At 37.9% G+C, this 25052-nt stretch overlaps 1 protein-coding gene across 7 annotated transcripts in view; it reads right to left on the bottom strand.

The window, feature by feature from the left end:
- The window catches only part of TJP1 (tight junction protein 1), a 198922-nt gene that overhangs the window by 131886 nt on the left and 41984 nt on the right, over positions 1-25052 (bottom strand). For all 7 annotated transcript variants that reach the window (XM_027782098.2, XM_055807839.1, XM_055807833.1 and 4 more), the window contains one exon: positions 23938-24070. In XM_027782098.2, the coding sequence (XP_027637899.2) occupies positions 23938-24070 (133 nt within the window). The remainder of the gene's footprint in view (positions 1-23937; positions 24071-25052) is intronic.

Here is a 25052-nt window from a genome sequence, read left to right on the forward strand (position 1 = left end):
TCCATACAATGATGAAGCTCAAACTGAAGCATAGTTTTTCATCTAATCTTTTTCTTCTGCTGATCAGAATGACACAGATAAAAATAAATATTTTAAGAAAACAGAGATTTCTTCACCTACATAAGATTTCCATACTTCTTATGACATAGCAGTTCACATTTGCAAGACCCATCTGTCAGCCTCCATTCTGCTCTTAGCTCTGCATGTCATGATACTTTTCTTCATAATGAATTTTGTATCTCAGTTTCAAATATCAATTTTATTAAGGATTTTGTGAGTAGAACCTGTCATACTGATACTATCACAGAACTGACACTTCACATAGCACAATGCAATCAAAAACTTGCAAAAGGACTGCATACATGGATTTCACTGTGTATCTATGAAAAGATACCTTTTCAAAAGTTGTCTCTACACTAGCATGTCCTTACAAAGAGTTTAAAATTTATCTTCAGTATAGATCACCTTTTTACAATCTGTGTATGAGCTATGCTGATCAGTGTTCAGCAACTCGAAGAATTCAGTCCTGAAAGACCTAGTAAGAGGTAGTTGTCATCAAAAGATTAGTTTGATGATAGAAAATGAGGTAGACACGGTCTTCTCAGAAGATGTATGGAGAAAAAAAAAAAAAAACATTTCAAAGCTGTCTATTCTTCCCTTTGGCACAATTAAACTAACTTTTAAGTTCATGACCTTTTTATTTTCACTTTTAGAATATTTAGTAAAAAAATACTAAAATTTTGTATTTTTTGTAACAGGAAGATGTGAATCCTGAAACCAAACACGATTTTAAAAAGGCACGCTATACGTTCTATCATAAATTCTAAGCTTTTAAAGCACTAGTTTTACTATATTGTACCAAGTAGTTAAATCAAACCACTACAGAAAAGAATTATACTGTACATATACCTTTAAAGCTTTTCCCTACATTGGAAAACACAGTTACTTTAAGGATTAATTATATGCATAGTAATTCAAGGCAGCCAGCACCCTTACAGCTGGAACATGACTGGCTAGTATAGAGTTACAACATGCAGTTTAAAAACTAAACACATAATGACTGGCTGTACAGTTTAGAAATCCACCAGAGAGGTCTAACAGACTGCTCCTTACAGCCCCAAAGACTATACTGAACTCTGAACCCTTTATCACCATTATGGGCTATTCCTTGAGAAACACTTCTTTAGTTCATCTAAGATTGTTACAAATATACACATAAAAGGCTCAAAAATTAAAAGCTCCAAAAACACAGCCTCTCCATAGCAGACAAGAAGCCTTACACCCCAGGACCATGTAAATGAACAGGATTCCTCCTGAGAATCTCTCAACTTTTTATAGGTATATATTACATTTATTTTAAATAAACAGACTCTGAGATGTATATATGGAGATCACTTGAGACTACTGCCAGCAAGATAGTTTTTCAGTAATACCAACCCATAATCATTCACTTAAGAGCCTCCAGTATCACAATTTACTCTCTGTTGTAAGATGCACACTTTTATGCACTACTCTACAGGTCAGGTAACCTGAAAGAAACACACAGTTTTGCTAAGCTCAAAATTTTACCCAATATAATAGTGAGATACTTGAGAAGACAGCTGCCATACTATCAAACTAAAAAACACAGTCATTGATACTCGGCTTCTTGGCAAGAACTGCCTGCCAGTGCAGAAATAGGATGCTAGTCTGCTCAGTCATGTGTCCCTTTAGACATCAGTAATATTTTGTTATTTTGCCAGCATTCATTCATGCCTTTTGCATAAGATACACCACAACCACATGCACACATAGGTGCCCCGGACCATTACCTGAATGGTCTCCAAGTCAACGTTTAAGCAAATACAGAGGAGAACTGTTGCAATAGGACATCTATATGTAAAACGGATCAATCTCTGGGTTTTCAGCTGAAGAACTACAGACCATTCTAGAGCAGCCACAGCAATGGAGGTAGGCCTGTGGAGAATCTTGTGCTGGCAAGAGATGGCCTGGATGACCTAACAGGACTTTTCCCATCACTAGGCTATGATTCTCTGAACTTCATGCTTTTTGACAGTATTACAAGGTTCGACAGGCACTTCTCTTCAGAAGAGGGATTAAGGTCAGTAAGAATCAGCATCAACTAAAAAAGTACACATGAGGCAATTGAGATGGCAGTAGGCAAAAAAGACACTCAGAGTCAGGGAAGTATTCAGTGCTTGTGTCTTCTGTATATGCTAAAAACTGTGATGTAATCAAAGCACTAAATGGAGGAACAAGGAATATGAGATTCACGCTTTCACACTGATTTTTCTGTTAGAGTGAAAGAAGCAAGGTATAATACGATACAAAATAAAAATATTATACATAGCATTTAAATTCCAATTTAAAAAAAAACTGGTTTGGAAACAAATTGCACAGAACGTCAGTCAAGTTAATTGGTATTCATCACTAAAAGCTCAATGCCTAGTAAGAATTGAAGCTGAACTTCAGAAAAAAAAGTTTTGTTGTATAATTGAAGTGATACACAAAGAACTTTTCAGAAAAATGTGAATTATGTGGTTTTCATACTCGTATGCATTATTTCACAGGGACTATCACAGGAATATGCTTCTTGCTTTGCAATACCTACATAACATAGTGGGATAACTAACCAGACAGTATATCTAACAATCCTAAGACATAACAAACTAGAACAACCTAAGCCAGAGGGACCACCATGTGGCTCTTGAGCTACATATAGTTCTGAAGCAGCTCAAGTCAGCTCTGATGCATCACAGGGTCAGCAGTGTGGCTGTGCTGGAGAGTGGCTGAGTGCTGAGACAGCTGTGACAGTGAGTCACTAAAGGGCTTCTGAGATGCTTGGTCACCATCCAACGCAGCTGCGCTCCCATCCGACTATTTTTAAAGCTGCCTTCCTTTCAGTTCTCTAAATGTACCAGGAAGGTAGCCCTGCAGTGTCCATGGAGTGTTGTATAAACATGAATAAAAAACCCAAATATTTAAAATTTAATGTTCACAAATTCGGTAGTATGTACCAGTGTAGAAAGATTCCTTACATAACTATTCCCATCACATTCTGTCTTCTCTACAAAACATCACAGAGATCTTTACACTCCTAAACATCAAAACAAATTCAATGAGAGGTAAGAAAACTCTTTGTTTTCTGAAACAGAAGATTCTGAAGAAAATGGTATTTACTGGCAACAGTAGCTCATACTTCAATAAGTTACCTGCATGCTTAACCCTGAGCGTGCTTCTGTTCCAAACTGAACTATTACTGCACATCCCACATTGGAAGAAAAAAATAGTCAAATTATTTTCATCCATCAGTTGCATAGCTCTCAATCTAGAGGAAGCAGTTTTGACTCAAAAGCCAAGTTGAGTACATCTGTTTGCTCAAAGCACTAGTGTTTTCAAGAATCTTAGATTCTATGAGATAAAACACAAAGGTTAAAATATTTCCAGAGAATATTCAGTAGTTCCTCTGAATTATATGTCACAGAAATTACTCTTATCTTCTAGTTCTAGGGCCCTGGTTTTCTTTCATTAATGGCTTTAGACAATTCAACCTTATTTAAAACATTCTCAGATATACAGTTCAGAATAAAAGACACAGTATAAATAATTTTTTCAAAGACAGTGCACAGGTTTCTTCATGACTTGTGCTATCCAACATTCTGCTGCATTCCAGCGTACAATGCGAACTTAAGCCTTGAAACGATACTAAGAATTACGCACCTGGAACATGAATTGGCATTTAAAGACCACCTACTCATAAAACTGACAAAATTTGTTGTGCCAGCAGAATTTGTAGTTTCCCTTAAAAGAGGACTAATGAAAGAAATACAAGTTCAACATGGAAACCCAACAGTGGCCAAGACACAGAAACGAAGCCAACTGAGTTGAGAGGAAACTTGATTCAAAAGGGTTTGAAAATAGTTTCTATACATATTTAAATATTTTAGTATGTGTGTGGGCTTGGCTTAGACCTCAAGGGAAAAGTTAATGAGATAAACCCCTTTCTGCTGGTAAACAGTAACTGCAAATTAGCAGCTTTGCATTTCTGAATTTGCTCGTCTTTCCCAGTCCCACTATCAGCTGCTTGTCCCATTGTAAAAAGTTGGTGAAAGCAAAGCTAATTGGCCCAATTAAAACATGTCTTCAAGAGTGTAGTGTGCTTCAAGGATTTCCTGTAACCCAACCATTTAAAACAATAACTGACCATCATCTTATTACTTTCATGACTGCATCAAAGTTATATTCAGAATAAACAGAGGTTTCAAGCTATATCTACTTGAAAGCACCAGCAAACCCATGAACCTACTCAGGGTAAGAGAACCTTTACTGGGGCTATACCATATTCCTCCCACCAAACCAAATGGTAGTGCTCTGCACCTTAAGCGCTGCAAATGTGGTATACCCTAAGAAATCTCTGAAAATCTAGTTATCCATACAGTTACCTTACTGCATTCTTTTTTGCAGATGCCTGAGAACACAACTCCACAAAAGTACGTTCCAAAGGACAAGCATGAAAAAGCGAGGATGCATAAAAGATTAATTCTCTCCTCCCTAACCTCCGTGCCAGATCTTTTCAAAAGAGACATCTCCTGTTCACATCTGTGAGGGAGGTACAATTACCAAGAATTCAAATTTTGTACTAATGGGAGCAATACTCTGATTTTTAAATTGCAACAATCCACTTCCAAGGAATCCCTTCTGATTCTTGGACATCAGAGAGAGTAATCCAATTTAGAGTATTAATGGATTTAAAGAAAAGCTATTAAAAGTGAAACAAGATAGCACTAATGAGGTCTGAACACTATACGGCAATAAAAAGAGAAAAATAACAAAGTAAGATTAGAAGTAGGCATTGACAAAATTAAGCTAAAGGATTTTTCATTCCATTATTTCACTCTGCATTTATATTACTATTCACAGTATCCTTTCTCTTGAAGCAAGGAGGTATGTGGTAGAGCAGCTGAGATAAAACCAATGAAATGGTGAAAGGTCCTTATTGAACAAGACGCCTCACTTGGGATCTGGATGCACCTCTGTTTGTAAAGTGCATTCACAGGGTTACAGGTTTGCTGGGTGCTAACAAAATAAAAAACACAGTAATGTATTGTTCCTTGGCACACTGAATGAATATACAATGGAATTCTATAAAACATGAAAAATCTCAAAGCTAGCCAAGGTAATTAAATCTTGTAAAACCTGTGCTTTTCACAGAAGTATCTTATTGCACTGAGGTAGCATAGCAGTATTTTAGATCTCTTGCTAAATACTCACCCTTAATGTGTAATGCACATTTTGGCCCCATATAAAACTATCATATTGCGTCCAAACCTAGCTATAAAATTAAGAATAAAAATAAATGGTTGATTTTTCACTACAGCAGTGAACTGCTCCATACTTCTGACTAACAGTAATGACAAGTAAATTTTGATGACATAAAACAACTGACAAGTCAGAACCAAAAATGCCATGAAGTTTCAGATATCCTAAGCAATCAAACTGAACAGCATAAAGACAAATAAAACTTAATGCTCAAAAATACCAACTAATGCAAACTAAAAAAGAAAAATTTAAAAAAATAATTATAAGCGTTATAAATTAATTGTGTCAAACCAAATACATTTTATGGCCATTGATTTAAATGTAGAAAGCTCAGCAGAAACATCTGATCATCATGCCAAAAAAAGAAACAAAATGTTAAGATACAGAGGGAACTGGATGGAGAATAGCACTGAAAACACTGTCATTTCCTCAAGGAATCAATAATGCGTCTTCACCTGAATCCTATGTTTACGTGTCATTCCTTCTAAAATGGGAACTACAGAACCAGAGGGAAGATACAAGACTCCACAGAAAAATCTCCTTTATGAAAAGACTGCAACTGGAACAACTGGTATGTTCTGATGACAGATACAAAGATTAGATTTTTGTCCCAGATTACCAGTAAATGCATATCTGAGCTTCCTAAAACCAGTAAAAAAAGGAAATCATAAAAAGAACAACAATTTTTTTTAATTTGGTTAAAGTACGTAACTCATTGCCAGAAGTTCTCAGGGCAGAAACTTTGTTTCTTCCCTGTTTATACAACAGAGATTATATATTTGCATCTCAAGAAAACATGAACATTGTGGACAGTTTCTAAAAGGATTTTAAAACTTTGTCTTAAGGCCAAAGCTAAATTCCTTTGAAATAAAAGCAACATGGAGTTATTTAGGGGAAAGATTTTTATACCTATGCTTACTTGCAACACCTCCAGCATCTGGTTCTAGTCGTTCTCACAGACAGGAAACTGTTTTAGTGTAATCGGTATGCTTGTTATCATTTGCCACCCTCACTGATATTAAGACTATGCAAATAGAGTATTCAATAGTTAGCAGAGACTGCACCTTTCCTTAAGGACAAAGCGGTCATTTATTAATAATCCCTTACACGGACATTGTAACCCCGACTGCAATGTAGTATTCTGTACAAATTCTTTCTACTGTTCTGTACCACAAGGTACTTTACAGCAGATCAGTTCTAACTTGCAGTATTATCCCATTGCTCACTACCGTTACGGCTTTCCCCTCCCTGCTCATTTTCAAAGAGAAAATTGTTACTGCATTGAAAACGGGGCAGGGAAAGCAGAGATGCAACCAGAGGTGGACTGCTTCATGATGCGGTTCTGGTTGACTGATACTTTCAGTTTCTAGGGATGATGCAGAAGTATGTATTTGGAGATACAGCCCCTTTAAGTTAATTTTCTGGTGTTATTACAGAACATACATGAAAGTACAGGCATTCTGTGAGAAACTACATGACCAATATGTGTGAATAGATGAAACAAGTTTAGAAGTCAGTCCGGTGTATGACAAAATTAATTAACATATTTAGCATGCAGAGAGATGGATTTCAGCCAGCACAAGACAGAAGGAAGGGGATTCAAACACCGAACATGGTGTGAGACAGTGAGAATTGGCATTGGGAAAAAGCAGGTAGGAGGCTAATTAGCACAAGGTTTGGAGAATGGGAGAAAATGTAGCAGTGTAAGAAAAGCAAGTAGCCCTTATTAACCAAACTCCAGTAGGCTTCCCCATGGAAACATTCCTACTTTTTTAATAAAAGTACCTGACCATATACTAGCAAATTCTACTCATTTCTCAGATCCTACCTGTTTTCTGCGACTAGATTACTTGCAATACAATAAACTTCCTATCATGCACATAGGCACTCATTTGTGGTAAAAGCATTCTCTTAAAAAAAAAATAAAATCATAGGGTTCAGCATTAAGCTGTTGTTTGTGAGGCCTGTATACCTTATTTAATGTCTTACACAGGCAGACAAGTCTGCAAAGTTACAGGTAGTATCAAATAAAATAGTTTGTCTCATCAATTCCTCTAGTGGCTTTTCCTGCTTCAAACTTCATTTCTTCCTTGTAGTCCAACTGACACAGCAGTACCATTTACATTACATTTAAATTTAGCCTACACACCATTGTGAAAAGATGGCTAGCCTGTTAGGTGCTTAATTCTAGCTGTCAAAGCTGAACAGTGAAGAAATTGTCAAAAGTTCTGAAGTTTCTCTTATCACTAAAAGTTTAACAAGATCAGTCTGCAAAAGCAGAACGGTTTAAGAAAAAAAAATAAAAAGGAAGGAAAAATAAACAAGAAAGTGTATTCTAGTATATAAACCACTATGCACCACTACTGTAGTATCATAGGGAATGTCTCAACTGCCTTCAATGGGAGGTTGTGAAAGCAGCAACAGATGCAATACGCTCTGGAACCTACTTGACTTGATCTTTCGCAGACCGTGATATTGGTGGTTCTTAGCAGGACAGTAAGCTTGGGATGACTCTCCAAAAGCAGTCACAGGATTTACTTAATGCCTTTTGAAGAAAAATATACTCAAACATCCAAAAAGGTCAAAAAGCAAAGTCAAGAGGGCTTAATTACAATATACTATTATTTACTTGCTTTGTAAGTTCACTAGTTTGAATAATCGTATAAAATGAAAATCATAGCTAAGCAAATTGTGAGTGAACAAGTCGCAGAAACTGCCCCATGGGTCATAAAGTAATTGCTTTCTGAAAATTAATCTAGCTTATTTACAGAGCAAATCAAAAAATTTTTCAAAAAGGAGAAAATTGCGCACTGTGGTTAAAGTCTTTACCTTCATATCAAGAGACTGGCCCAGGACAGATCACCTTCTGCACTTGAAATTGCTGCAGATACGTTACTGCTGGTACTGCCCTGCCAATATTCCAACAGCTTTACTTCTAACTAAATTTCAGTGCCTAGCTATCGGAGAAAACCTACATAAATCTGATAAGCAGTCCACAGGAGTTTAATACTACCTTATTTTTTACATCCTTTCAACACTGCTCTTTAGGTCTTGAAGCATCCGAACCACCTAAGCTCTGATATTCTTTCAAAAAAAAAAAAAAAAAAAATCTGTTTGGAATTTCTTGTTTGACAAGCTGATTTCATAAAGCATCTTTGACAGAAGACAATTACTGTATTATACTTTAGCATCTTCTTTAAAGATTAATTTACCTTATATTGAAATGCATTTTAATTAGTTTTATCAAAGAGTAGAAAGCAGGATTAGATGGGTTGTCCATCCCTTGAGTGTCAGAATAATTTCTCTAAAATCTTTGTCAAATGTTTAATCTCTGTAATTTACTATAATTTAATAAGAACACAATTTACTGGGATTCAGGTACTCAGACCCTGCCAAGCTTTGCAGCTGATTCACCCTCATACCAAACACTTAAAATCTCGCACATACTTAGTTATTTCTGCTGACTCGTCCTAGCAGCTAGATTAGACGATTCTTCTTCACTCAAAGCGAAGCTGAAATCCTCAGTTTCTTCCAGCCCTTGTCTTACATAAAGAGCCCGGAGTAGCACAGAGGGTCTGTCAGAGGCTTGCGACAGGCTCTTCCCAGCACCAGCGCCGAGGGTGACAGCTCTAGGGCTGTGTGCCTGCCACCCTGTCCCAAGGCACAGGCTACTGAGGGGCAGAAGCAAGATGATGATGTGGGGACACAGCTCTGCAGAGTGCTGTCCCTAAGGACAAGACAAGGGCAGGTGACTGCAACTTTGAGACCACATGCAGGTTGACTCCAGCTGTGAAAGAGATGGTACAGTCTGGTTTGGTCAAACGGCTGCTGTCAGTATGCCTTACTTCCCACTGCTTCTGCCCCTTCTCCTCCAAGCTGCACACCCTGCTATTGGCTTATTCTCCTCCATCCCCTTGTCTGCTCAGCTTTAGGCTGCAAATTACCTTCCTTCTTCTATAGGAGACATAGTCCCTGCCAACTCCTTACTTCTGGCCCTGCTCCCAGGCTTTCTGCCCCTGATTAAAGGGTAGAAAACCTCCAAAGGAGACCACGCTTTCTTTACATAATCTATTTAATAATCCTTTTCAAGTAATTCAAACTTCATTCTTACTCCTGAAAAGATCTCAAAAGGGACTCCAACGATTTAAAAGACTAAAATCTGTGTTGAATTATTGAATACAAAGGATGACAAAACCCACTGTTGTGGACTTCCACAAACATACCCAAAACACCACAAATGCTGCCAAATTCAGTCAGTCAAAACAGTGAGTCATAAGTGACTTAAAAGCCATAGGATTTGGGTTTCTTTCATGTCTTTTCAGGTCTGACAATTTTTTCGTCCTTTCTTATTTAAGTTTTTGGTATATACTATAACCAAGTTCCAAAGCTGTTCCACAGTTACAAGGGAGGGGATCAATGAAAATCTTCCCCAGGAAGAACTTTAAAAACCCCATACCATACACATCAGAAAGGCTGGACTAAAACTACAGTAATGGCAACACCGTACCACTGTGCAGCCCAACTATGCACCCTACTGGTGTTTTTCCAAAATTACTATGAAAATGCATTTTGTGAACAAAAGGGAAGATTCTGTTAGTCTTCAGATTCCATTCGGTCAAAAGTCCCTTCTATTAGGTATCCAGCCCCGCAATCATTTTATCATTTTTATGGATGTGGTAAGGTAAAGATTGTTCTCCCTTCTCCATACCATTAGAAATAACCTAATTCATCTCCAGGAAAGGTGGCGCACACAAAGAAATACTGACTAGACTGCAGGTTCAGTAATTTTTTTAATTTCTTCAGGCTTCTATTTGTAAGCCGCAAGGTAATTACTGCCCACTTCAGTCTTCAGCCTACAAAGTAGTTTACACAGCAAATTTCTCTCAATGCCAGGTAAACTTTGGTAGAATTCCAATATACCTGTCGGTGTTTTTCTCTTAGCACCTCTTCAATCAGAAAGGCCCCAGAAACTTTTCTGGTACAAGAACGATTCCCTCCTTGCTCCCCGCCCTGTAACAACTGTTGCTAAGATGAAAACTCATATTACTGTTGAGCATCTCCACAGGTAACGTTCAGATGCAACTATCACCTTTAGTTTGTTGGTAGTGCTTTAGGATGCCACCTATCAGGCTCATTCATTAGCCAGGGAACATAAAAACTATCAATTAATGGGTCTCATTCTTCTCTTGGTCATCTTGTTGCTCATCAGCAAGGAAACGTCTGAGAACACTTCTTTGCACTCCAGAAAACAGGAACACCTGCATTAAAGAAGTAGCCACGTCTATTCTCAGATGTTCTGCTGAAATTTGTTTGCTTTCTCATCTACAGAACTACAAGTGAACACAGCATTTGTCTGAGACTTAGGATTACCACAATAATCTTAAAATAGAATGCTCTCTCCTCCAATATAACATTATGAACCATGAACAAAATGATGACAACTAATATTCTCAGAATTTTTTCTCTGCTTTCCAAAAGCAAGTATTTGTAAAAAGACCTATTACTCTCAGTACTCTTATATGTACTTTATTTCAGTCAAGGTATTTCCTCGATGGTATTTCTACTCAGAACGTATGACCTTTAAACAAACATTCCAGATCACGCTCTTTGGGTGAAAATGCACTGCTCGAGTTTCCTCCCACGTGTTCCCCTACAGCACATTTGTTTTGTTCAGTCCCATGTTTATCCTGCTCATTCCAGTTTGCCAACATTCCCTCATTTCAATGAGCTCCATTCCAATGTCCTTATACACAGTTTCCTCCATTGACGGGATGCTGAACATCCACATCCAACTTTAATTAGAGCAGTCACAGAAGAGTCAGCATGGGTGTCCATATTTTAACACCAATGTAATTATAGGCCTTGAGAAAAGGTGATTTCAGGGAAAAAAACCAGCTCAATTTGGTGAATATTTTAGGATATATGTCTGCATGAAAGTGAAGAGGTAGAAAAGCAAACACTTCAGCCATCCGAGCCTTATTAATTTTAATTGACACATCTGTACTAGTGTTTTTCTAACACATTTTAACATATTTAATGCCTAGAGAATTGAATCTTCTTCTATGTTTGTAGAACATCTGGTATAGTGGGGACTCTAATGCTAACAGGATGCTCCAAGTACTACTGTAACATAAATAATAAGAACCACAAAAGCTGAAGATGAAAACGAGAAACAAGACAAGCTGTGTAAACGTTAACGTAAAAGTCATTACAGTCCCTCAGTAAGGAAAATCATTAAGGGATAAAATGTAACTGCAGATCTTCAGCCGCTCTTTTTAGAAGTCACGAAGTACGATCTGGTCAAGGACACCTAATGCCTCATCCCAAACTGATGAGGGAAATCCCGAACTGCCTGAGGGCACTGGGGTTGTTTAGCCTGGAGAGGAGGTGGCTTAGGGGGACCTTATTGCTCTCTCCAACTACCTGAAAGGAGATCGTAGGCAGGTGGGGGTCGGTCTCTCCTCCCAGGTAACAAGCAACAGGACAAGACGAAATGGCCTCAAGTTGCCCCAGGGGAGGTTTAGATTAGATATTAGGAAAACTTTCTTCACTGAGTTTGGTGAAGCACTGGCACAGGCTGCCCAGGGAGGTGTTAGAATTGCCATTCCTGGAGGTGCTTAAAAAAATCCATAGATGCAGTGCTTTAGGGATATGGTTTAGCGGTGGGCTGGGCAGTCCTGGGTTAATGGTCAGACCTGATGATCTCAAAGGTCTTTTCCAACCTAAACAATTCTATGATTCTATGAAACCTGTACAGTGTGTTAGTCCCATCCATTTCTTGAAGACCCTTTTTAAAGGTATGGTCTGAAAACACAATCTCCATATTGAAAAACCCAGATTAACACCAGAATCAGAAAGTTTGTAAGAGAGATTTCTGGCAGGGAGCTACTTATAATGCTTTGCTAGTAATTTACACTTGCAGTTGCTGCCCACCCCTGTATGTCTTCACAAGACAGTATGTATCAGCAGCAGATGTGTAACAACACAAATTGTTGCCACTTTTGTGAGTGCTCCACAGAGTGCAGGCACCATTCTAAGTACTATGTTAAATGGAAAAGTTTGCAGTGGTAGGAGAAAAAAAAATGAAGCTCTTGTAAGGGAATTTTAGCTGTTTGGGATGAAATCCAACAAATTCTCCTGACTCATCCATTATCCTCCTGGTTTTGCACTTGTTCTGAAAAATCGCCTGTTTTCTATCCCAAACTGTTATTTCTCCGTGCACCTATCTTAAAGCCCCAAGACTCCCTCACAGAATGCACAGCAGCACATCTGAATCTACAAAATAGACACTTCAGAGGAGATTAATAATGTCAATACGAGATTACAAAGCACTGGCTGCAAAACTACTGGATTAATGTATCACACTTCTGGGCATGCACCTGTGAACATACAGAAGAATTGCTACCAAGTGGAGAAATGAAGGCAGGTCAGCCATGGATGCTTGTATCCCTGGATTCCTATTGCTTTGCGAGTACTTGATTCAGTAGTAATCATTCAGGTACCCAAATCTAGTTTTGTTATACTGCCCAAAACTGTTGCCAGTGAGTGTAGAGGAAATATTGCATGCAGTAATTGGAAAGATCTTTTAGTAAGGTGGTGCAATAGGAAAAAAACTGATTTAGGCCACCCCTACAGTACCTTCTAGATAGAGAAAAGAAAAGCCATGTATTGCTCTGGTTACGCAAACACTGGTAGATAACCAAGTTGAACCTAGTCGAACTTGGTCAACCTAGTTTCACAGGGATCACATGTTTAAGAATAAAAGAACATAGACTGCATATCCAGTTACAAACTGAAAAGCTTTCACACAGCTGTTGAGGGACTGTTCATTTGGGAGCTCACATCCTTACCTTGTTAGAGTAAATTAATAATGATTTCACAAAGCAGTGTTTTACTGCCCACGTGTACCAAATATGCCTAAAAAATGGCAGCTGAAGTCAGGCCTGGGCACTTCAGGCAGCGTCCCACTTTGATGTATATGAATTCACCATCACCTTATTCTATATTCATCAGTCAGGTCAATGAATCAAGACACCAGCTTACAAAGAGGGGAAGAAAATTCACTCTGTTTGCAGTTAGGTTATGCTGTATGATCTCCACATTACACTGGAGTATGAGTCGTATTTTCCCTTTGTCTGAAGAACTGCAAGAAATCTCGCTGAAAAGCATCTTGCTCAGACTTGAGTACTGTCTATTCCTAACTTACCTTCAGAGCAGGTTCAGAAAGCACTCTTTGGTTTCTTAACATTTGGGCAGCTCCAAGAGCATATCTTCTCCTTGCCGATTTTTCCCCTTGTCACTAGCAACCTTTCAGCCCCCTTCCCCTGGACTGTCCCCAAGGGCAATGAAAGGCAACACAACATTCAGCTGGAGAAAGTCAGTAGATACCAAAAGTTAAAAGTCAAATCTTCATAAAATTACAAACACTGTTTCCTATTCACGCAGTGGCATTCACCACAGTGAGAACAGCATATGTACTTTTCAAATTCTCTAGCTCTGAGGGGTGCTAGATAAGTATAACGACAGTGCAGCCAAGACTGCTAAATTTATTACAGGAGCCTGTGATCCCAATAGTATATTGCTAATAACAGTGCCAAATATCCAAAGGCAGCTGCTCTTTAGAGGTTATCCAGCCCTGTATGCTCCCTCACGGAATACTGCAGAGCAATAAGCAAAGGCATATTATACCAGTGGGAGAGGCAAGCTGCTCTTCTTAGATATAGACGGACAACAAACATCCAATATTTCTTTGAAAAATCAAGGAAGACTGTGCCAGAGGACAAAAAGGACATCTGTGCCAAAAGAAACCAGAATCTCTGCAACCCAGAAGTGTCTTTGCTGCTGCAAGAATGATGAGCCATCCCACGCTAACTGCCCTATTCCATTAATGCAGTCTAACTCTTTTTTTCAGTCTAAGCCCAGCTTATAAACAATTTGTTTTCCATTCACAGCCCCCGACCTGAAAAACGACAAATTTCCTTGGACTAAAACAACCCAACAATCTCCTAGAAGTTTACTATGACATTTTTGCAAATTCATGCAGTCTGAATTCCAAGGTGCTTACAATCAATCTTTTTTATTTTATTCAGCATTTAGGTTGAAGACTTCAGTATTGGGTGGAATGTACTTCCTTTTCAACTTTCAAAGCATAGAATTTTATTTTAATTCTAACAACATTTTCTTTATTTTTAATACTTTCCCAGTGACTGCAGCAAAACCTTACGCTACAGCCCATATTTCAAAAATTTTTTTGCCTGCTGAGAGTATCCTGTCAATTCTTCTACATTAGTACTGGCGCATCCTCTTAAAATAAACCATCTGCTAAAGGCAAATTTCTTTGTTCCTTGCCTGGGCACACTGTTCAGCCATTTGGATGACAAAGATGGGGAAAGGGCTAGATATAGAATTATTTGGAATGGTGAAGAATGTTTTAAAAAGCAGTATTTTATTTAAGCGATAAGTGACACATTCCTGAGCACCCACCAGGGCTTCTAGAGAGCAAAGAAAAAAAGTTGGTAAAAGCAGACCTTGACAGGGTGATGATGACATTTTACAACTGCTGTTGAAGGACTGCCTGTTTAGGGTCAGGTCCTGCTCTTGGAGATGCTTGCTACTGGCAGAGGCGGCATAATTTGACAGGTAGAATTTAGTCAACAAAACTCTAAAATTTACGTAGAGAACATGCGGTCAAGAAGTGACCTTAATCAGTAAAACTTTGTATATTAAATGCAAAGTGCATGCATGTGTAAGGAAAGAAACATAACCTGGTGCTATGAAATATCCACTTTGAGACTGTTCTGGTAGCAGTTCTGAGTAAAGTCTCCAAGTCATGGTTATGGAATACTTTGATTAGTACTTCTTCTATAATAACTTCAGGGGGAAAAAAAACCAACAACAAACCAATTTCAAAATACCTTCTAACAAGGCCAAATGCATTCCAAGATCTTGTTCAGCTTCCCTCTCAGCTTGCGCTTTAATATTTGACTAAGTGTATCTACGGGCTTATCAAAACAAAACTGAGTATGACTGCAACATCTGCAGACATTCCATAAGCACCTCCATACCAAGCTGGCCTGTGTGACTGAAATGCTGCTTGACGAGAACACCAACAGGTAAGCACTTTATGAGAATCCCATTTATAGAAAGGCTCACTGCTTAAAAACTCCTGAAAACCTGAAGACTTTCATTATAACTGTGGCTATTGTCTTCATGCCTAAGTTATGAAGATACTCCAATTTTTCATGTAGATCAATTCCCTTGTTTGTTTGGGGGGTTTTTTTTTGGGGGGGGGAGGGGGGGAAGTCTGCTGTTCATTTCAGTGCACAAACAATTTTTAAATGTGTGGGGAATACTAATATTCCCATCCTTAACCAGAAGGGTTCCTGCAGTATTGCTGGGCACAGACCAGAGATCCCGTTTCCAAGACAGTAACAGAAACGAAGTATCTGAAGGTCACAGAAAACATGTCAATTTTTTCAATGGAAAAAGTAGCCAGAAAACTTTCTGCCCCATCGAAGACTGCATGCTGAGGCTGCCTGTACTTGGATTATAGGATCATTAGTATTTCCATAAAATTATTATCTTTGCAGATGTCAACGGTGCCCAGATTTAGACATGTATTTCGTGACAGAAAATTTCCAGCAGCTTTTGCAAACAAAAACATCATTTATTTTTAAATAATAAAAAAAGAATTTTAAAAACCTTTAGAATCATTAATCACAAATTCTAGTTTCCAAAAGGAAACAGTTCTGGTAAGGCCAAAAATTTGGCCAAAACTAAAAAAAAAAAACACAAACAAAAAAAACCCAAAAAACAAACCACTCAAAAACCAATAACCTAATAAAAATATTAAAATAGACATGCTACCAGGATTCTCAGCATGTACATTCTAGTGATATATCTGAAAAGCCATTCTGACACTCCTTTTATTTGCTATTTTTAAGCACAAGGCTGAGAGCCTGCAACAGAAATTGTTGCAGTCTTTGTTTCCTCATATATAACCAATCTGCCTCTCTTTGAGCACAAGAGTGAAGAAAGGTCAAACAAATAAAATCTACCAATAACAGGAAAACAGATTGAGCAATATAATCTTAACTTCTACTCTAGAAATAAATTAGTGGAGAATTTCTGGCATGAACGATAAATGCACTTAGACTCAAAAACAGTTTAGATTCACGTAACATTATTTAGGACAGAAACAATAATTTACAACATAAATATTAACATTGTGTTAGGCATTACATAAGATATCTCATCTATAACAAGAAACCTTGATTTTCAGGGGAAAACAAACAGATTAGCATTTACCTAAAGAAAACTATATTTATACAACTGGGTTTTTCCCCCCCCAAGTCATCACATCAAATTACTTTAATACAACATTGATCATCATGTGGATGCTACAGAACCCAGTCCAGAAATTAAGACATTCAAGGGAGCTCACAGAGATACCTCGAAAACAGAGGTAGTGGTCATTCCCAATGGGTCCCTGGGCTAATTGAAGGACAAATAATTGGACTTTCATCCTGCTTGGGGCTTCAGTTCACTGGAAGGTAACTGCATGTGCACTGTAATATTGAGACTGAATACATTATACTAGCATCCTATACAACCATACAAAAGGGATCTGATCTTATATAATTTAATTATATAATTTAAAGACACACTATACAACGTCCTACATATCTTTAGACATTTTAAGAAATGAGAGACCCGACAACCATACACCAGATATGATGATGTTGAAGTAATCGACCAGGTACTACTCTAACAAATGCCAAAGAATATTTCAGTACAGCTCCATCTGCCCCAGTTCATAATGTCATTCTGAGAAGAAACAAAAATAACCTGAAAAATGTACTCCCTCAAAAATATATTCCTAATTAAAATAAAAGGTAAACCAAGTTGCTAGTAAAATCACTATTATGGAGCTAATATCCTTGGTAGATTTAAAGTGGAGTGCTGAATTTATTCAGAAACATAAATCAATCATTCTGAATCACTTCAGAAATACAAATCAAGGTCAATCACAAGTTAGAATTTAGCGAATTAAATTACTCGTTCATTTATGGCTAACATCCTTAGGTTAATCTTAAGGCTGCATAAGCTTCACCTAGCATTATGCTTGAGACTTAATAATTTGCCTGGACATTTAGAATATTCTTACATAAAACTTTGGATTAATTTTTTTTTTAAAAAAGGCAAAATGACAGAATAAACAATGCTGAAAATATTCTCCTCTTTCCCAGAGGACCTGTAATCTTGGATCAAAAGCCTACAGTTTTTTCTCTTTCCATCAGTATTGTATTTCAAAAGTTGTTCCAACTACATTTTAAAAAAATATAAATTTTCTCTGAATTTAAGACTATTAACTAGAGATGTTAAAACCAGTAATATGTATTTTTCTGTTTTCTACATACTCAACCAACAAAATACAAAAGAAAACGATAAAGTACTTTCATTAACTGTAAATGTGTTAATTGGTTAAATAAAACAAATATTTTATCATTTAAACTAACTTAGGTAAAACTGGCTCTACTGTATAAGGTCAGTGCTGTGTTCATATATCCATCAATAGATGAAATTATTATTATAATAAATGAGTCACAGTACAACAACATTGTGAAGCAACTAAGCTGCTATTGAGGATTAAATTCTCGGAAACAGCTGCATAACCACCACACTTCTCTGAACAGGAACAAATTAAGGGCATCCACAAGACTCCAGCTGTGCTAACGAATTCTTCCTTCCACATCTACAGAGATGATCAAAATACCTGCAGGACTTTTTGAAGAATGTCAGTGTACTTATGTCTCCATCCTAAGAAATCTCTCTGATATATATCATTTGTGTTATTATTCACTTATCATTTTACTAGTTTTACAGACACATATTCAAATTAAAATGCTCAGCAGGAAAAATCAAGACAAATGAAAATATAAAACCAGAAGAACTTCATTAAAAAGAATAATATCAAACTACAGAATATCATCTGCCACCTCAGAAGCCATTTAATAAGATGATTCAAAGGGAAGATGAGTTTGGGTTAGATTAAATAAAATACAAACTGCAATAAATCCATGCTCTTCAGTACACACGAGATTGCCTTGCTCAGCAATATGCTCTATGAACTAGTTAAGTAGTGTAGTACAGCATCCTGTTTTGATCACCAGATTTTTTCACTGGGGCTGTGAGGCTAATCACAGCAACAGTTACCCAACGTACTGGCAAGGACATCTCAACCAACAAATCAATTCTTCAGCCTGCCAAAGTGAGTGGGCAAGTGAAATAAAGATGTAATCACAAACATCCATGAAAGTTAATCACTAAAACCTCTAAACAGCCTTGGAAAATAAAGCAGGTGAAACTCCTAGTAGCAACAGCCACAGCAAAATAAGGTAGACGCTCACAGCTGCTCTCAAAACACTTGGGTGCACATGCACCTCCTTGCACATCGAGCATGCTGGGAACACACATAGCCCCACAGAGAGCATGCGAGGTCAATCACTCCATCCTGCTAACGAAAGCAGGCAAGCACAGAGGGAAATAGAGTCTTTGCACCTCTGCAAGAAAGCATACAAGATATCATACCCATGCAATGGCATAATACTACAGTCAACTAAAAACCGATGTTATAGGTGAACATGTGCACCTTCTATCTGAAAAAGGCAATCATGCATTAGCTAATTCTCACTTTCTCATTATCTTTTCCTTTGTTGCCTCTTCCATTTTGCCATGCATTCCACAGTGCTTTATGCAGACTGCCCTTTGTACTTGGTTGTCTCTCTTTTCTCCTCTTTTGGGTAATCTCCTACCCTACTGTGTTACTTTTGTACTTTGCACGCTGACACCCACTGACCTCTAAAGCAGTAGTGCGTGGCAATTCTAGCCAAATTCACTTCATTGTCAGTACATGGTGAGAAGAGACTAAAAAAATACATCTGAAAAAGGTAAGACAAGAAAAGAATGGGGGGGGGGGGGGGGTAAGAGAGACAGCATTTCTATAGCATTTTGCAAAATTTTTCCTTGGAATTCCACCCCAGTGCAAGTGGAAGTACGTTGGAGATCACCTGCTTCACTGTGACTGTAGGTTAACTGAAAACTTGCTGTGTGCATGTTTATTAAGAGCAGGCTAGCACCAGCTGCCTCCAGAAAACATGCAGAACTGGACTTCCTCATATTGAAAATAACTGCAGTGCTCTGATTTCGAAGGAGAGCTCCTTCACTCACAAGGGCTGATCTTAGCAGGAAAGTGTTATGTCCACATTCCTTCAAACTCACAGTTTTCAAGATGCTGAATATAGTAATTTTTCAAGTCCAATCAAAAAAGAGTTCCAATATTAAAAACAAGGAAGAAAATATCTTAGACGTTCCATCTCCATTAAAGTTAATGAGATGAGCTCCTTATAAATGCTTTCAACAGTCGCCCTTCCCACCAAACATCATTGCTGTCTCACAGGGAAGAAGGGTGTAATTTCTCTGCATCTAGGCCCTGTAAGGGTGGTCAATGTTTGTAATGCTATGAGCCATGTTCAAGATCTGTCACATGCTCAGCAACCACAAGATCCATTCATATACCTCAGACCTGTCATACAGACTCCCAAGGTAGTTTACACACAAATAAGGATGACAGCCCCCCCAGTGCTCTATCACACAAGGCAATCCCAAAATGCACCCAACATGACCTTCAGAAGCCCTAGCACCAGTGCAGCACTTGAACAGCTTGAGAGCCATATGCAGCTAAAGAATCAAAGGTTAGTCACATCTTACCTATTGTTATAAATAGATTGTAAAGTCCTTAAGAATAAACACTTTGTGTTTGCACAACGCCTAGTACAACAAAACCCCTGTCGATGAATTGGGCTCAGAAGTGCTGTTGCTATACAGGGTAGCTTGTGCGAAGACAGTTTGTTTCAGTGTAATGAACATTAAAATACAGGTGTAATAAATATTAGTACGACAAGCTCATCCTACAAGGTAGTATGTATTCGACATCTTTCTCTGAAAGCTGATAAATCTATACTTTTATCGTTTCTTCCAAACTTTCTGCAGTGTGTGGGTTGCAGATCACCACTTACCAATATTCAACAAAAAATATAATTTTACTTTTGTTTAAACATACCACCAAAGCTGAGTATTTCGAAGACTAGTATCTAGGGAAGCATAGCATCATGATACTCCTTAAAGAAGAAAAGGGCAATAGAACAGGCTTTATTTAATTTGTGGGAACAGGTCCTAATCCGACCAAGCAGTAGCACTAATGAATGGAGAGGATAAAGAAAAGGATGCAAGAAGTTGAAGACAAGATACACGTTTTAAAGGAGCTGCTGTACTACCACCCTGTGGCTCAACATTATTTCACCACTTTATCTTCTTACTTGCCTTCTTAGCAAAATGATAATGAGAGGCATCAATTACAAACCCCAGTATCATCCACTTAAGACAGCAGAGTTATCACTTAGAAATAAAACCCTGATTTTGTCAGCAATCCTGCAGACTTCTACGACTTGTGATCAGGGAGAATATTTATCTCCTAAAAGGATGTTAAGGATACTACAGCATGAGCCAGCTATGGGACAGTAACACAGGTATGCAATGCACCAACCAGGAGTCACGAGCACTTGGGGCTTGCAATAAGCAACTGCAGCAGCAAGCCATCCAATAATGAGGTTTTATAGGCAAAGACCTCTAGTATTCTTAGCTGTATCATCCACACTAAAAGCCACAGATATAACTAAAAGCTATTAATATCACAAACTTCAGATTTTATTAACTGTGGTAAACGAGACTTGGCAGCATCACCTCATCTCAAGATGACCACTGAAGGCACACCACCTCCAAGTCACTCTTTGGCCTCCACTGAAATTTTACACATGCAATAGGCCCTTCGCTGTTTATCCCCTCCCTTGCAAAGAACAATGAGCCTCTCAGCTTAACGCAGCTCCCACAACTTACCCCCTGCCATAGCTCAAGTCACAGTAAAGTGGTAAATATGGTATTTTCATGTATTTAATTTCTGTATGTGCATATTGCATAGAAACCCAGAACTTTCCCACTAAGGACACATTTCTTCACACTTGGAGAAAAGAAAGCATAACTTATTTTTTATGTCTTTCTGCCATTACAATTTGTCCTCAGCAAGAATTTGCTTAATGATAAGAAACAAAAGGTTTTTTAAAAAAAAAGTTTGGATGCACATAGGCATTACTTATTTTAAAGTGAAATCCAGTAATATTCAGCATTATTAATGGAGCTCTGTCTCATTACACAATAAATAAAACCAACAGTTCACTGGATGCTCAAATTACTTTGAATTTGCCAGCATGTAAGTTATGCACATATTTCAATACAAAAGTTTTCATCTTTGTTGTGCATAAAATGGGTATACTACAGCATAAGACAGCTGTAAAGAGGAAGTTTTAAAAAGTTTTTTCTCCTCATTGTGTAAAAGAATTTCTCACTTCTACTAAATCTTTGATTTTTAATTTTATTCTGTCTGCTAGTGCCTGAGCTTCCTTACTAGAAAAAGATGCTTAACATGAAAAACATTCAGTTCTGTGAACAATCTGGAAAGATTCAGGCATACTAATTTCCTCAATTATTTCTTTAGATATATTTCTAATCACAATCCCAAAACAATAAAAGTACCATTAAACAATATCAAGAAATATTTCAATGTGACTGTAAATTATGTAGCAGCAAGAAAATCCATATTTATAACTCTGATTTGTGTGCTTAGCTATTTGAACTTGTATCATCCCTTAACATGATGCCACAGAATAAAAAGTGAGCTTCCCTTCCTGATCCTGATTATCAATACCTGACTATTAACATATGAATTTATACATATACATACTCTACACATTTTTATGCTACAGATACAGACATGCCCCATTATTATCCATCTTAAATCTCTTTGCAAAGGTTCTATAGCATACAAGTTATTATTTTTACCGTTGGCTATTATCTCTTTTTCTTTGAAGGCCCCAAGAGTAGAGATAGATTTGGATAGAACTCCTTAATAGGACCACACAGCTGAAGACCTATATAGCACAAGCTAAAATTGTTTCAGTAATTTTGTTCCCTAAGGGAATTTTTAACTCTCCATAAGGTAACGATTACATCAATATCACTGCTATCACAACAGTTTGCATAGACACACCAAAACTAGGTTTAAATTAGACAGCGCGAGTTACTGACAGCACAGAACTGAGCACCAGGTCACTGCACGTGGTTCCCCAGCTATGGGACCCAGCTTTGCAGTACCCACACTGCTAGAAGAATCCGGACACCATGCAATACACCAAATCACAAATCCTTACTACTAATTTCATGGCTTCCTTAAATAGCCATCAACAAGCTCTTTGTCCCAAAGACAGCACTAGCACTACAAGACTTCCTAATTAGAAACAAAATGGTGCTGAGAAAAAAAAACACCAATTAAGCTATTGGCATCATCTGTAAAAAGCATCACACGGAATGATGCAACATACTCAAACCATTGTTTTGCTTTAGATAAAGATGCTTCCTCAAATTGCATCCGAACAATTTAGTTACATTGTTTATATTACCATGTAATGCCAGACAGTATCTCCACATCACTGTTGATTCGTACATTTTAAAGACAGCATATATTTCCTATCTCCCTCTTTCATCCTCATATTTAATAACTGGCTTATAATTTAACCTAGTCTTTGACATTATTTTAGTATTTCAAAACTACATCATATTACTATATAACAATATTATTTTGGCCAAATTATCCCGTTACTTGAGAGGTGTAGCTTGTAATGGCTTTTCAGTAAAGAATTTTTGAATACATACTGTGTTTGGGACTAATTATAATACTTTGTAAACAGTACAAATAGCAAAAACATCTACCCCCATGTCCCATACTCTTTCATATTATCAGTTTCTTTTCTTCCATTATTTGAATGTAAACAACTCCTCCTGAAGTAAAAGTGGTATAAAAAACTAGTCCAGTTTTTTCTCAGTTCAGCAAGATCTCTAAAGCATCACCTATCATCATGATGAATTTTCTGAAGGTATAAGACAAGCATACCTGCACCCTAACCAAAGAGAAAAAAATAAGTATATACCAATACTGCTTAACCACAGGAAGGGATCATCTGCGATACTAGCTTTTAATTGCTATAAGCATACACATCTTTTAGGAACATTTATTTCCTTTCTAGTAGTCTTACCATAGCCATATACAACTAAAATAATGGTGTGGGGTTTGTTAAAAATAAACTATTTTACTTTAAATGCAGCTTCCAAATTCTAAATATAAAAACAGGATTTGAAAACCTATTTCATATTTCCTCCATTTCCAGTTAATTTCTTCATCTTATGCAGATGGCAATATTAAAATCTGACCTCAAAATTTGTATCTCATGGTTGCTGAAGAAAAAAAACATAGTTATGCATCACTAATCATACAAGGAGCATCACTGTTCGTAACGTTTGGCAGCGTAGAACTGCAATTACAACATCATTAAGTACAATACCTCTTCTAATTCTGATAAAGAGATAAACCCACTGCAAGAGCAACAACTGCTTTATCAGCAAGATTCTCAGAACTTCGTAGAGGATAAATGTAAAAGATATGGTACTTACAGTGAATTCACAGAAATCAATGCTATCAAGACTTTTACTTCTGTGTATTCTCCCTTTTATTCTTCTTAAAGAGGGCTTTCCCTGACTTACACTACAGGTAGCACCATTGGGATTTTCAGAAGATGGAGTTACCCTGCCAAGCAAAAAGAGCCACGTATCAGACAAAGAACATATGTTTTTATGGAAAAGAACATTGCCATGCTACACAACAAAAGCATGCCATTCCAAACCTTATTTTTCAATCACTGAGTGCCAAAATAACATCACAAAAGTATTCAGAAATCTAGAAATCTAGCTCCCATCAAATCTACCACTGCTTGCAGATTTAGTCAAAACCATACCACAGTCATAATTTTTGTACAAAAGTGAGAAGCGTCAGAAGAGACAAATTACAGAAAAATATACTTAACTTCTGAAAAAAATAAAGAGAATATATTTCTCTATTAATTCAGCCCAAAACAGAGTTCCGTGATACATGTTAATGGCTGCCAGTTAAATCAGACAGTATTTGGCTTTTGACCTTTTCTAGTTTGAGTGCTAACGGTACTTCAGCTGTTCTAGCAATGAATAATGATAAACAATAATGAAATTAAAAGGTTCTGTTAAAGTTATAGGGCTAACACATTAAGGAACTTTATAAGGCCTTTCAGCACACTGTAGTCTACACACAGTCTTAAGGGGAGTCCATAACTAAAATATTTTGAGTAAGCAATCACAGAATGACAGGATGGTCAGGGCTGGAAGGGACCTCAGAGACCACCCAGCCCAACCCCTGCCACAGCACGGTCCCCTCCAGCAGGCTGCGCAGTCACGTCCGGGTGGGTTTGGGATGTCTCCAGGGAAGAAGACTCCACAGCCCCTCTGGCAGCCTGTGCCAGGGCTCTGCCACCCTCCAGGGAAGGAAGTTCTTCCTCACACCCAGCTGGAGCTGCCTGTGTCCAGTTTGTGCCCGCTGCCCCCTGCCCTGTCGCTGGGCACCACAGCCAAGAGCCTGGTCCCATCCCCCTGACACCCCCGTCAGGTGTTTGTGTGCGTGGAGAAGATCCCTCTCAGCCTTCTCCTCGCCAGGCCGGGCAGCCCCGGCTCTCCCAGCCTTTTGTCATCAGGGAGACGCT

This window comes from Falco peregrinus, chromosome 1 (assembly GCF_023634155.1).
Source record: "Falco peregrinus isolate bFalPer1 chromosome 1, bFalPer1.pri, whole genome shotgun sequence".
Classification (NCBI taxonomy): Eukaryota; Metazoa; Chordata; class Aves; order Falconiformes; family Falconidae; genus Falco; species Falco peregrinus.